The sequence below is a fragment of the Mchenga conophoros genome, linkage group LG13, assembly GCF_057382185.1.
Source record: "Mchenga conophoros isolate Kocher_MC1m ecotype Shallow Benthic linkage group LG13, M_conophoros_male_GT1.1, whole genome shotgun sequence".
Taxonomy (NCBI): Eukaryota; Metazoa; Chordata; class Actinopteri; order Cichliformes; family Cichlidae; genus Mchenga; species Mchenga conophoros.
The window spans coordinates 33912600-33924233 of record NC_140538.1 but is presented as its reverse complement, the minus strand read 5'-3'; the positions used below and the strand labels follow the sequence as shown (position 1 = coordinate 33924233).

Sequence of the window (11634 nt, the reverse complement as noted above, 5' to 3'; positions counted from 1 at the left end):
AGGAGGAGCCGCTGTCGCTTTCACTTCCTCGTCGTGCTGTCGGACTGCCACACTTCCTCGTTAGTCCGAGGTGGTGGGGCTCGTCGCTGTGGCGGTCATGAAGGACGGTACCGGAGCAGGAGGGCCGGCTCCTTCCCGCGGGGACGTGTACGCGGACTATGTCAAGTGTTACCTGGAGGAGCGGGCAGAGGTCGGGCCGTGCCGCGACCCCCAGCTGCAGAAGAGGGCGGCTCAGTATCTACTGAGCGAGGCGGAGACCGGCGGGACTTTCACAATGTTCCCCTTTTACCAGGCTGTGACTGAGCGCTGTGAGGCTCAGAGCGACTTCAGGAAACACCTGTCCGCCTTCATCAGAGCCTCAGAAGTGCTGGAAACTCTGTGCGTCAACCTGTTCCTGCAGCCATGGAAGAAGGAAATCAGGACACTAAAGGTCAGAAGACGCGCCGCGTTTCCCGCACAGCGGCTCTGTACAGGAGTACACTTGATACTCGTTTGACATGTTACACTGTGACTGCAGATGTCATTCAGCTGAACCACACCGTGTCACAACATCTGCTTGTGTAGCAGTGAGTGGACACACAACAGCCCAGTGACGCTTATCTTTTTTCTGCTCACAGCTGTGTCAGGCCAAACGGAAGTGATCACTGAGCCTGTGTACTAACAGATGAACCGTGTTTGTGTTTTCTTTCTCTTTCAGACATTTACGGCTCCATTTGTTTACTGTCTTGAGCCAGTTTTCAGCAATTCCACCATACAGTCTGTCCTGGCCTCCATTGGTTATGTGCCTCATACAGACCCCAAACAATGGTAAGAACCAGCGCAAGAGTGACGCACCAACTGTAGACATTAATCCACAAGGTCGCAGCCTTGCACAGCTCTTTGTCAGGACAAACGTAGACTCCTTAGGGTGGCTGTGACTCAGGAGGTAGAGCGGGTTAAATGGACGCGATCCCAAAGCTGTGTGTGTGTGAATATTCCACTGGTGCTCAGGTCTGAATGTGTGACCGAGTGAGGCTTGTAGTAGAGAGCAGTTTGAGTGCTCAGAATAGAAAAGTCCAGCTCATTTACCACTTTAATTCCACACGTGGACACGTAACAAGCGACACCTGGTGACACAACGTGTATACAAAGCTTTCCAAAAATTCCCCAAGAATGTTTTCATGTGTCAAGACACTCAGCTTGTTCATATATCATATGTGTCCCTCTCAGAATAAATGACTCCAAAACACAGCAGGCAGCTGGAGACAGTCTGATTTTTTTCTTTTTAATTTTATATGACAGCTGGGATAGGCTCCAGCGCCCCGCGACCCTGAAAAGGATGAGCGGAAGCGAATGGATGGATATTTTTTTATAAATATATTTTATTTTATTGACCTCCAGCACACGCCTTGGTCAGCCGAGGTTCTTTGACTTGACTTTCATAGGATCACTTTTCTTACAAAGGTTCCTGAGACCAAGTAAAAACCCGAGTTCAGATTTTACACACTATCTGTACCTAAGTGCTTTCTATCTAAGATTTGCACTGTGATGGATGCATCAGAGCCCAACCTGCAGTATCTTGCCCAAGAATAATTGGCAGACAGGTATCAACCTTGCGATTAGCAGACTCTACCCGCACAGCTGCAGCCACCTCAGTCGTCTGTGGTTCTGCTCTCCTCATCACTTTGTCTCTGTTCTGTTTGATGCATTTCAGTGAGTACAGGCTCAGTGAGGATGTTAATGCAGACAAAGCCATGCTCGTTGGTTTTGAGCTGCTCTTGGCCAGAGTGGAATGTAACCACTTCCTGGAACTTCAGGAGGATCAACTGAGACCACAGGTATGACCATGTTTCATGTTAGTAATCGTCTCATCAGTTACGTTACAGTATATCACATCGATTGTGGTAAGTTAGTAGGGCTGAGCAGCTGTACTCAGCTTGTAGAGTAGATAATCGAACCTGTCTCCTCCAGTCCACCTGCTGAAACATCCTCGGGCAAGATACTGAAGTTCAAGTTGTGCACAGACTCACAGAGACTATAATAAATCCCTGATGTGAGCGCTGTCTCTGCGCTTACACTGATGGCTCATTGATTATAAAAGCACTTGTTAAAAAGAAAAATAACTAACATCTAACTAAGATTTCAACGTTTGTAAACACATGAATTCTGTGAACAGGGGTGTCCGTCAGCTGGTTCAGCTGCAGCAGGAAGGCGGAGTCAGGGAGAAACTCCGAATTTGTTAAAGAAAACCTGCCGGCCAGCAGGTTGAGTACCACAGTAACTGATGCAGAGTTGAGCTTAACTCTTTGTCTCTTCCTCATCTCACAGTTAGCAAACTCAGAGCTGAGAGTGAAACCTGGTTCCTGGACCCTGCTCCTCTGATCATTCCCCATAAATTATCCCCTTTTTTATTTCCTCCCTTTTTGAAGCTGTGAGTTTAAACGGTGGAACCTTGGAGCCGTGGCATATTCAGTGTGTCACCATGAAATACTAAATGACTGTAACTTTTCATGGTTGCTCAGCTTTGGCACATTTCCATTCTAATATTCAGCAGTGTGAGGAGGAAGTGTCATGTTTTATACTTTGCTCTGAATAAAGTCATGAATCCCAGAATAACAACTGCTGAAAACGGCTCCATGCTGCCAAATACAACCCAATTGTGAAAAGGTTGTGTAGCTGTGTGGAATATAGATGAAACCAGAATCCAGTGATTTGCAAACCTCATAAAGCCAGATTTTATTATTAATAGAACATAGAAACATATAAAGAGAAAATATGAGCCCATTCTGAATTGAATGTGTGCAGAATTCCCCAATGTTGCTGCCTTGCTGCATCTGACCCCTGCTCACCTTAAACAATTCAGGATCTCCTGGGAATTAATACAGAATTCCTACACTAAGTGGCTCTAAAAGAAAAGTAAGCAAAGAAATAATGTAGAGACAAAATCAGAGAAAGGAAAAACAAAGTATACAAAAAATACATTAATTTTTATTATTATTATTATTGTTGAAGCATTATTCAATTCAGTTAAATCAGATTTTTACTCAAACACAGCAGCAAAGTGCTTTGTGCTGTGAGGTAACGAGCATGCAATCAGTACGAGAGGGGGGCAGAATAGAAATCAGTAAAGCATCATGGGAAATCCCTCAGCACAGATCAGGCTGCAGCCTGACACAGGAGTGGCTGTTGGGAGAGGATGTGCAGGTGACACAGACGGCAGGTCAGAGGTCACGCTAGATGGGTTTGGTTTGACCGCCACGTGACGGTGATTGTCTTACTTTACAGGAGTGGCTCGATGTTCTTCAGAGACGAGAGCGAGCTGTGAAACTGACTGAATGCACGCAAAACAGGACGGCAACGGAACAAACGGAGGACGAGGAGGAAAAGAAGACGGAGGAGGATAAAAAAGAGGTAGCTGCTGCTTCCTGAAACCTGCAGCTTTTCCCAGAGTGCTTTACAGAGACCGACTGAAGACACACGATACTGTGTGCATTCATTAAAACAAGTCCCAACAGTTTAAAATAAGCACCCACACGATATTTGATATAAGAGTGACTGACAAAGCTTAATAACTAAACTACATTAGAATCAGCTCAGTTTGCTGTTTATGAATGAAGCTTGCTGAGGGTGCCGGGTGTTACTGTTTGTGCTGGGACACATTCATGCACATCACAGCCAAGCATTTAAATAAGTAGTGTCAGGAATTCTTCACCCGAGGCAGGGTCTCAGTATTAGGCTTCTCCCAGCGTTCAGCACACGCACCGACCCTTCTCTGGTGGTTTTCATGATACTGGCAAGTAAAAATAGCCGAATGTGTGTCTGACAAACATTAACTGGAGCTAAAGTTGAGTTTCTTGCTTCCACCTGTTTGACTTTATTGAATATCTGCAGCTCCACAGGATCGAAGTGTGGAAAAGCTGCTTGTAATGGCAGCGACCTCAATAGCTATTCCTTCTTGCCAACAGAAAGGCCATCTTCAGCAGCTGATGGTAAATCGCAGTCTGCCTGTCTCAGGCCGAGGCAGCGTCCTGTGTGTAACATGCTAGATCCACGCAGTTACACACAGCCATCCTCAGGTCGAGCTCTAAGCGCCATCGCGTTTCTACATTTTGTGTTTTTCTGCTCAACTCCAGCAGCACTGCAGTCGTGTGTCAGTGTTCATGCTGTGGACACCTTAGACTAGAAGCCACACCCAACTATCCCCCCACACCTGCATCACAGTACTGGCACATTTCAAACCACAAACACGTACCGCACACAGCTCTGAACCAGGAGCCTTTAGTTGTGACACATCAGTGCTAATCACTGCTCCACTGTGCTCCCCATGTCTGCTGCCCCTTCAGCCCTCTTATTAAACCTGACCTTACTCTGGAAACCCTCTGGCAGTGCAATGTGGTGTTCCAGCACGGCAAGGCAACTCGGATAGTTCCTTTAAAGACTCGTTCTTTAGCCTGGGATAAAACTGAATCTGTTTTCATCAGTAAACTCAGCAGCATTATTTATGTTACATGAATACAACATGTCGAAGCTGGAACACAGCTGGGAAACAGCTGGACTGATGTCTAACACATGAAGAAAGAACACTGGACCACCATACTGCTGTGGTATGTAGAGCAATAGGTTTAGAGGCCTCTACAAATACCATAGTTTTCAGACCAGAAGGCGCATGGATTATAAGGCACGCTGCCGATGAACGGGTCTGTTTTCATACATAAGGCGAAACAAAATCAGAGAAGTCAAACATTACTCAACTCATTCTTCTTGCTTCCTCCACTTCTGTGCCATTGATTCATTAATGCTGAATCCTCTGGCAGCTGCTCTATTCCCATGTTGTTGCAGTACATTAATGACTAACCTCGTATTGTGGATGGATTATCTCAGTTGTTCTCCTGACTGAAGTTTGGTCCGTGTACAGCATCCTGCCATGCGATTGCATTTGTCTCTAACCATCAGGAGCCTTCACGTTAACTTTTATCGAGTGGAAAAAGGTTAGCGTTCATCCTGCAGCTTCACTGTTTATGTTATGCTAACATAGCTGTGTTGCTAGCGATCCCATAGCACATCATTATATACCAGCTAGCCCAACTTCAGTCAGGGGCGTAATTTCCAGGGGGGTTAGGTTGGTTATGACCCCCCCCCAATAATCAGACCCAACCAATATAACCCCCCAATAAAATTATGAATTATCTTGCATAAATAGGCTGTTGATTTTCTTTACTCATTTCAGGTATTACCAGCAAAATAGTTGCATGTTTAATCATTTAGGACAACTCTGTTAAATGTAATAAATCCTGTTTTCATGGACGCCTGGATGTTAACTTAATTGTTACACCTGGTAAAGCAGCAACGCTGATCGTTTTATTAAAGGTGAAAGAATTTAGACAGTTTTCAATGCTCAGTGATGCTGCAGTGTTCGTTTGACTTTGGGACCTGAAGAAGACGGAGTTTAGACCCAGATTACTCCGCAAGGCTCCTGACCAGTGTTGGTCAAGTTACTTGAAAAAAGTAATCAGTAACTAATTACTGATTACTTCCCCCCAAAAGTAATCCCGTTACTTTACTGATTACTTATTTTCAAAAGTAATTAATTACTTAGTTAGTTTTTAAAAACAGGATTTACAACCTGAGTAGCTGATAAAGTGATAGATCTTTCAGCCCAATTCTACTTTTTCTACATAATCCATCATACAAAATGTAATCAAATGGAAAAGTCTCTTTTTAAAACTTGTTTTATTAGTTTTAATCTTTTAACTTTATGCATCAAGCAAACATTTAATTATATGCAACATTCTCTGACTGGAAGAAATTAGTTTAACATTTAAACCTATTTTCTGCACATTCCAGCACATAAAATAAAATATTTTGTGTGTTTACACTCAGTGTTTCAAATAGATGCAAGTAAAACACAGCAGAAAATAAATAAAGTCAAAGACTCAGCGGTCCTGTTGCTCTATTTTCACCTGTAAAGCAGGAGTGGGGCAGGCGGAGGTTTACCCTGGTGCAGGTGTGCCGCGGTCAGTGGAAGAATCCGCGAGTTTCTCTGTGAGTTTCCCATCACGTCGTAGCTACTCGGTGCTTGTTGGAAGTTTAGGGGTTTTTTTGCTGTAAAAAAAAGTTTTCTTCCCACGCACAGCGGACACTAATGTTTTTGTCACTTTTTATGGAATCAAACTCAAAGTAAGGTCAGTACTTCCACGCTTTAAACGCTGCACGCTCATACTCTCTCTGCACTCGATATATGATCCATTGTTGATCTGCACACAGCTGTTGTCACGGACGTCGCACTCGCTTACGTCACTGTCATGAGACGTTCTCGCAGAAAAATCACGGTTTTAGTAACGCAGTAACGCAGCGTTCCTACGGGAAAGTAACGGTAATCTAATTACCGTTTTTGCAATAGTAATCCCTTACTTTACTCGTTACTTGAAAAAAGTAATCAGATTACAGTAACTGCCCATCTCTGCTCCTGACTACAGTAGTCGTAATGCTGCGACAGTCCATCAAGCAGTGCGGCTTCGTAGCTTAGCAAAGTTGACTAAGATCTTTTTGACAGATTGCTGAGCGCTGTGTAGCAGATAACATCGGTTCGAGGTCAGTAAGCACAACCAGGATTCATACATAAGGCCGATGTTGATTTTAAGTGCGCCTTATAGTGCAGAAAATACTGTAAGCCTAAAATAAGGAAGCCTGTATGTAAGATATTTCAGTGGCATGAACAATTTTTTCTTTTAAAATGCCAATCACATGTTATATTAAAAAAACAGACGCTTTTTAAAATAATGGCTCCATGTGATATCTATATCAACTAAGCTTTTAGCTATCAACCGTGTTGAACACGTGAAGGGGGAGCCTTTAACCCAGATAAGAAAGCAGCGTGTAGTGATGAGGAAGAAACAGACCTGGGGAAAAGGCAGGAAAAACCAAAAAGACAACCGTAAGATCGATGGTTTAAGTCCGCTTTCATATTTTTGGAAAATGAACAGATGCAATGGGCCATCTGCAGTGAAGAGAGGAGTGAGTATCTCAGACACAAGCAGCACAGCGAATGTGTGGGAATGAAAGCACAAAGTTGTTTAAAATGCTTTGAGTGCTCAGCTAGAGCAGAAAGGCGTTTACCAGTCCGTTTAGCTGAAGCTCCTCAGCCCTGAAGGTCAGCGCTGACAGTCAGAAGAGCATAAACGAAAGTGTGGTGAACGTTAAGAGGCCAGCCTGTGAGCTAAATGTTATTTATACTGTAAGGTAAAACTACAATGATACAATACTAAATCACCTGTTCTGTTTGCCAGGTACTGTACTTGGACACCAGGCTTGTAACAACCCCCCAGCCTAAGCCTCAGCATTACCACCTCTGCAGTGTAGACCCGTCTATTATGGAGATGCAGAGGACCTACCCTGACCTGGCCATCAGGGGCCGGCCCCTGCTTCCAGACAAGCCCCACAAAGTCTGCAGCAGCACTAAAGCTGTGAGTGCCGCTGACCTGCCCAAGACAGACTGCAGCGAGAATCCCTGCACTGCTGTTGCACCTGTGCTCACTACCAACGACGACAGCAAAGCTCAGCAAAGTTTGGACGGCAGTCGGAGAGGCAGGAACAGTGGAGGGGCAAGCGCTCCAGGGGACACCGGCAGCGACACCCACAGAAGCAGAGTGGATGATGAGCTCAGTGGCCCCAAGGCCATTTCCCTCCACATCACACTCAGAGCAGGAGCCACAGCACAGCCTCCAACACAGCACGACACTGGTAACACACACTCACACACTCAGAATACAACAAAATTTGTCATTTGCTCCAAGGGTGCCCTAACAGCCTCCAGCACTTAACTGACACACGCTGATTTTCACAGGGACACAAGACGAGAGTCCGGTCAAGTCAGAGCTTTCCTCTCTCAGCTCCGTGGATGAGGAGGAGCAGGAGCTGAGAGGGTTGGTGGAGTGGATGGGACAAGTGCAGGAAAATGAACATGAGACAACAAGAAAAGAGGGGGACAACACAAACCAAGACAGGAGGAAACAAATAAGAAAAGCAAACACAGAAACAAAGAAGAGAAGCCTCAGGAAGCCAGTGGTGGGAAAAGCTTCAGCGCTGAGTCATGACGACGGCACACACACGAGCCCGCAACAGTGTGACGCGACAGTGACGAACCAGCAGCCCGCCGAGTGTCAGCCCTCGCCTCCAGCCGACAGTACGGCAGACACCCAGAGGCAGCGGGAAGGAGATCCAGGCGGTTCTGGAGACGAGGACGCTGGCCCAGCAGAGGAGGAGCAGGTGGCGCAGAGCTTTGTTATAGTGGAACAATGCAGAGACTGAAGAGCAGGTGCAAACAAGCTGAGCCGAGGTGTAAGTGTGCTGTGGGAGTGTGAGTGTTCTTCCTTCTCTCACTTTGACCCTGTTCTGCTGTCCAGCTGCAGAGCGCCACACAGATCCAGTCACGTTCATTTGTCAAGATGACGCTTTCATAGTTTCAGTGTATTTTGGCAGCTTTATGCTGGATGCCCTTCCTGACACAACCTCCAAGGCAGTTTTGTCTTCAGCTGGAATTGAACCTGCGACATTTTGATTTGCAAGGGAACGTGTTAACCGCTAAATCATCGGAGGAACTCTGAAGAGCAAAACGTGCGTTACTGCTAGGTGGTTGAGCTAATTAACCAGTATGTTGTGCTATTTACAGCAGCCTCATAATTTGACCCCTCCTCACGAACGGCAGCTTTCTGTCTCTTTCCAACGATGGAAGTATGTTTACAATGATCAAAGATCTTCTTTCCTGCAGATAAAGCACAGATAGTCTTATCATCATTTTTTTATAAAATGTTAAATTGTGATTGTTGTGCCTAAATGACCAAAATCAAAGCTGTATACCTTTGGTATATTATTAAAGCCATATAATGTAATGTAAACTTCTTGAATGCATCAATAAATAATCATGTTTTATTTAAAATAAATGAATAAATTAAAAGAAAATGAAGAGAGCTCATGAGTGGGACCCATTTTCGGCTCTGGTTGTGACCAGCATGCAGCATTTCCTGTATATGTATTTGTGCTGTTGTTTGTGAAAGCAGACTCATTCACCGCTGTCAGACTAATGCAGAGGTAGATGCATTGCATGTAGATGCTGTTTGTGTGTGAAGGTCCTCAGTCAGTCGCAGCATCAGTGCAGCCAGGAATGCCCAGACCTCTACATCGGCGAGACCAAACAGCCACTTCACAAGCGCATGACACAACACAGAAGAGCCACCTCCACAGGACAAGACTCAGCAGTCCATCTGCATCTTAAGGATAAAGGACACTCTTTCGAGGATGCCAATGTTCACATTTTGGACAGAGAGGACAGATGGTTTGAAAGAGGAGTGAAAGAAGCATCTATGTCCACTGTGAGCGACCATCTTTGAACAGAGGCGGGGCTTACGACACCAACTCTCTGCCATCTATAATCCAGATCCTTCCCAGACGCCTTAACGCCCACTCACATCCTGGGCCCTCTGACCTCAGGAAATCACATGATCGGGTGGGGCCAGGTTTCACAATGAGCTCACCCGAAACTCTGGCTGATTGTGACCCACACCCAGTTTCACACCTTGGCTTGTGTGATTAGACCCTTTGTAAAGCTCAGACATGTATATGCTACCTAAACTAAACTTAATTAAGTAATAAATACATTAACTAGTTGTTAGTGTCACTCTGGGATCTAATCATAGAGATGCTGCACAAATGGAAGTAAGCAGTCCTACATATCTGTTTAATATGTGCACTGGAGGTCCAAAATGACTCAGGCTCCTAACAGGAATATGTGACTTCACTATTACAAAGTTGTGACCCAGTATTTTCCTGAAACTGAACATACAACTGAGAAAAATCCTGAATCAGGAGCTGCATCGTTCCCAAGGGCAGCGATGGTGGTAAACTGTAAAGCATATGTTCACACAGGCTTTGATTAAAACTTGCTGTTGTTCACCCTCAGCATCGCAGGTTCATTGATGGAAACATCTGTACATTCGTTGACTGGTGAAAGTTCTTCATTGTGTTTGGTTTGTTCGGCAGCATCAGGAAAGCTGATGTTCACTGTTCAAAAACGAACTGTTGTGAACAGAGTTGCTTATAGATCTTTTTAAAAAGTGGCGATGAATAGATTAGTCTGCTGGTGTTCCTTTAGCTGTGTTGCCTCATTTACTAAAGACCTGTCTGGACTACGTTCACAAATACTGCTCAGCCACAGTTAAACATGTCTGCTTGAAGAATGAAGCAAAGCTTTTACATTTGAAGACACATTTTTGAAAGTTGTTTTGATGCAAGCATGCATGAGCTTAAGGCTCATCTGCAGAACTGCTCCAGTATCCTAGAGTTAGGCAGGAAAAACTGCAAATGATGCAAAACAGTGCAGCTAATAAATGTAAATATTTTTTTCTCTTCTGCCAGTTTTTTGTTATTACCTTTTTGCATGACAGCAACATAATTTTATTTTATTTATTTTTTATTTTTTTATTTTTTCTGCCTGTCCCGTTTGGCTCTTTTGCATCAGAATTGTTGTCTAAAGGCGAAGAAAGATGCCCAACGGATTTACTTTACCAAATTGACCATCCTAGCCTTGCCGTAATGGTCCATTTGATTCACCTTTTATTGTTTATTTTATTTTCACTTACTGAATACGGGACAGACTGGACTGGGGGAAAGAAGGGGAGAAAGAAAGAGGGAAAGAGAAACAGCTGAGAAGAGGGACGGGGGAGAAGGGCAAAAGACAAAAACCAACAGAATGAGCAGAAAAAAAAATGCATATATCAATCACCTGGATCACCTGCTGAGAAAGAAAAAAGAGAACAAGCAGAAGAGAACAAGAGTAATAGAATAAACAACATCACGATGATATATGGGAATATGACAGTAAATACTAAATATTAAACATTATTATACAGGCACACACAGACACAAACATCCATTCCCACCCTCATGCTCTCATATGCACTTACTCCACACTCAACCAACGTGGAGACAGACATAAAGAGACGTTGTACACACGATCACACTCCCCAAACGTACTCTACAAACCGGGTCTAGGTGCCCCCGCCCCTGGAGGGGGGAACTGCACTCAGACCCAGGTGGTGTTACCCTTTTCCCTGCGGTGGGGGGAGGCAGACCGCCCCGACTCCGCAGCAGCAGGGAGGCTCCACACTCCAGACCGCAGTCGGACGGCCAACTCCTCCTCCTAGCCCCCCCGCTCCAGCAGGCCGCAGAGAATGGGGGTGGGAGAAGACTCCAAACCTCCCTCCACCCGCTCATTGTAGTGTTGATGCTTGTGTGTTCTAAGGTGCATTTAAAACCCAGGAGGGCATGGAGCTACCTGCCAGAGAGCAGCAGGTAAGCGCATAGTCCCTCCTGCTAGCCCTCAATGTCTACGTGTATTCAAAATTGAGAGGTGGGCAACGACGCCAGGGGTGGGGTGTACACCCTGATGGTACTTTGGACTCCGTGTATCGTGCCCACCCCCAAGATCCTATATGTATGTGTAATGAGAGTGTGAGTAATGTGAATGTCTAAGTTGTGGGATAAAATTGAGGCAGAGGCAGCCAGAAGGGGACAGGGGGGGGGGGGGGGGGGGTAGCCTCCTCTGCACCCTGGTGACATACCCCCACTCCAAGGCCCTGCATGTGTGGGTGGTTGTGGAGG

The 11634-nt window shown here is 45.2% G+C and overlaps 1 protein-coding gene across 2 annotated transcripts; it reads left to right on the top strand.

The window, feature by feature from the left end:
- The first annotated feature begins 22 nt into the window (after nt 1–22).
- LOC146561792 (uncharacterized) lies at nt 23–9924 on the top strand. Of its 2 annotated transcripts, none has more exons than XM_085243112.1 (6): nt 23–430; nt 698–807; nt 1694–1817; nt 3265–3390; nt 7266–7719; nt 7823–9924. In XM_085243112.1, the coding sequence occupies exons 1-6, from the start codon at nt 98–100 to the stop codon at nt 8284–8286; spliced, it is 1611 nt and encodes a 536-aa protein (XP_085099238.1). In that variant the 5' UTR covers nt 23–97; the 3' UTR covers nt 8287–9924. The 2 variants fall into 2 exon arrangements, with proteins under 2 accessions (XP_085099238.1, XP_085099239.1); XM_085243113.1 differs by lacking the exon at nt 23–430 and adding an exon at nt 486–566.
- The last annotated feature ends 1710 nt before the right edge of the window (nt 9925–11634 follow it).

Excerpts from the sequence above, each read along its gene's own strand:
- LOC146561792 (XM_085243112.1), top strand. The coding sequence starts at position 98 with ATGAAGGACGGTACCGGAGCAGGAGGGCCGGCTCCTTCCCGCGGGGAC. Across the intron at positions 431-697 it reads AGGAAATCAGGACACTAAAG|ACATTTACGGCTCCATTTGT; the intron begins GTCAGAAGACGC and ends TTTCTCTTTCAG. Across the intron at positions 3,391-7,265 it reads CGGAGGAGGATAAAAAAGAG|GTACTGTACTTGGACACCAG; the intron begins GTAGCTGCTGCT and ends TCTGTTTGCCAG.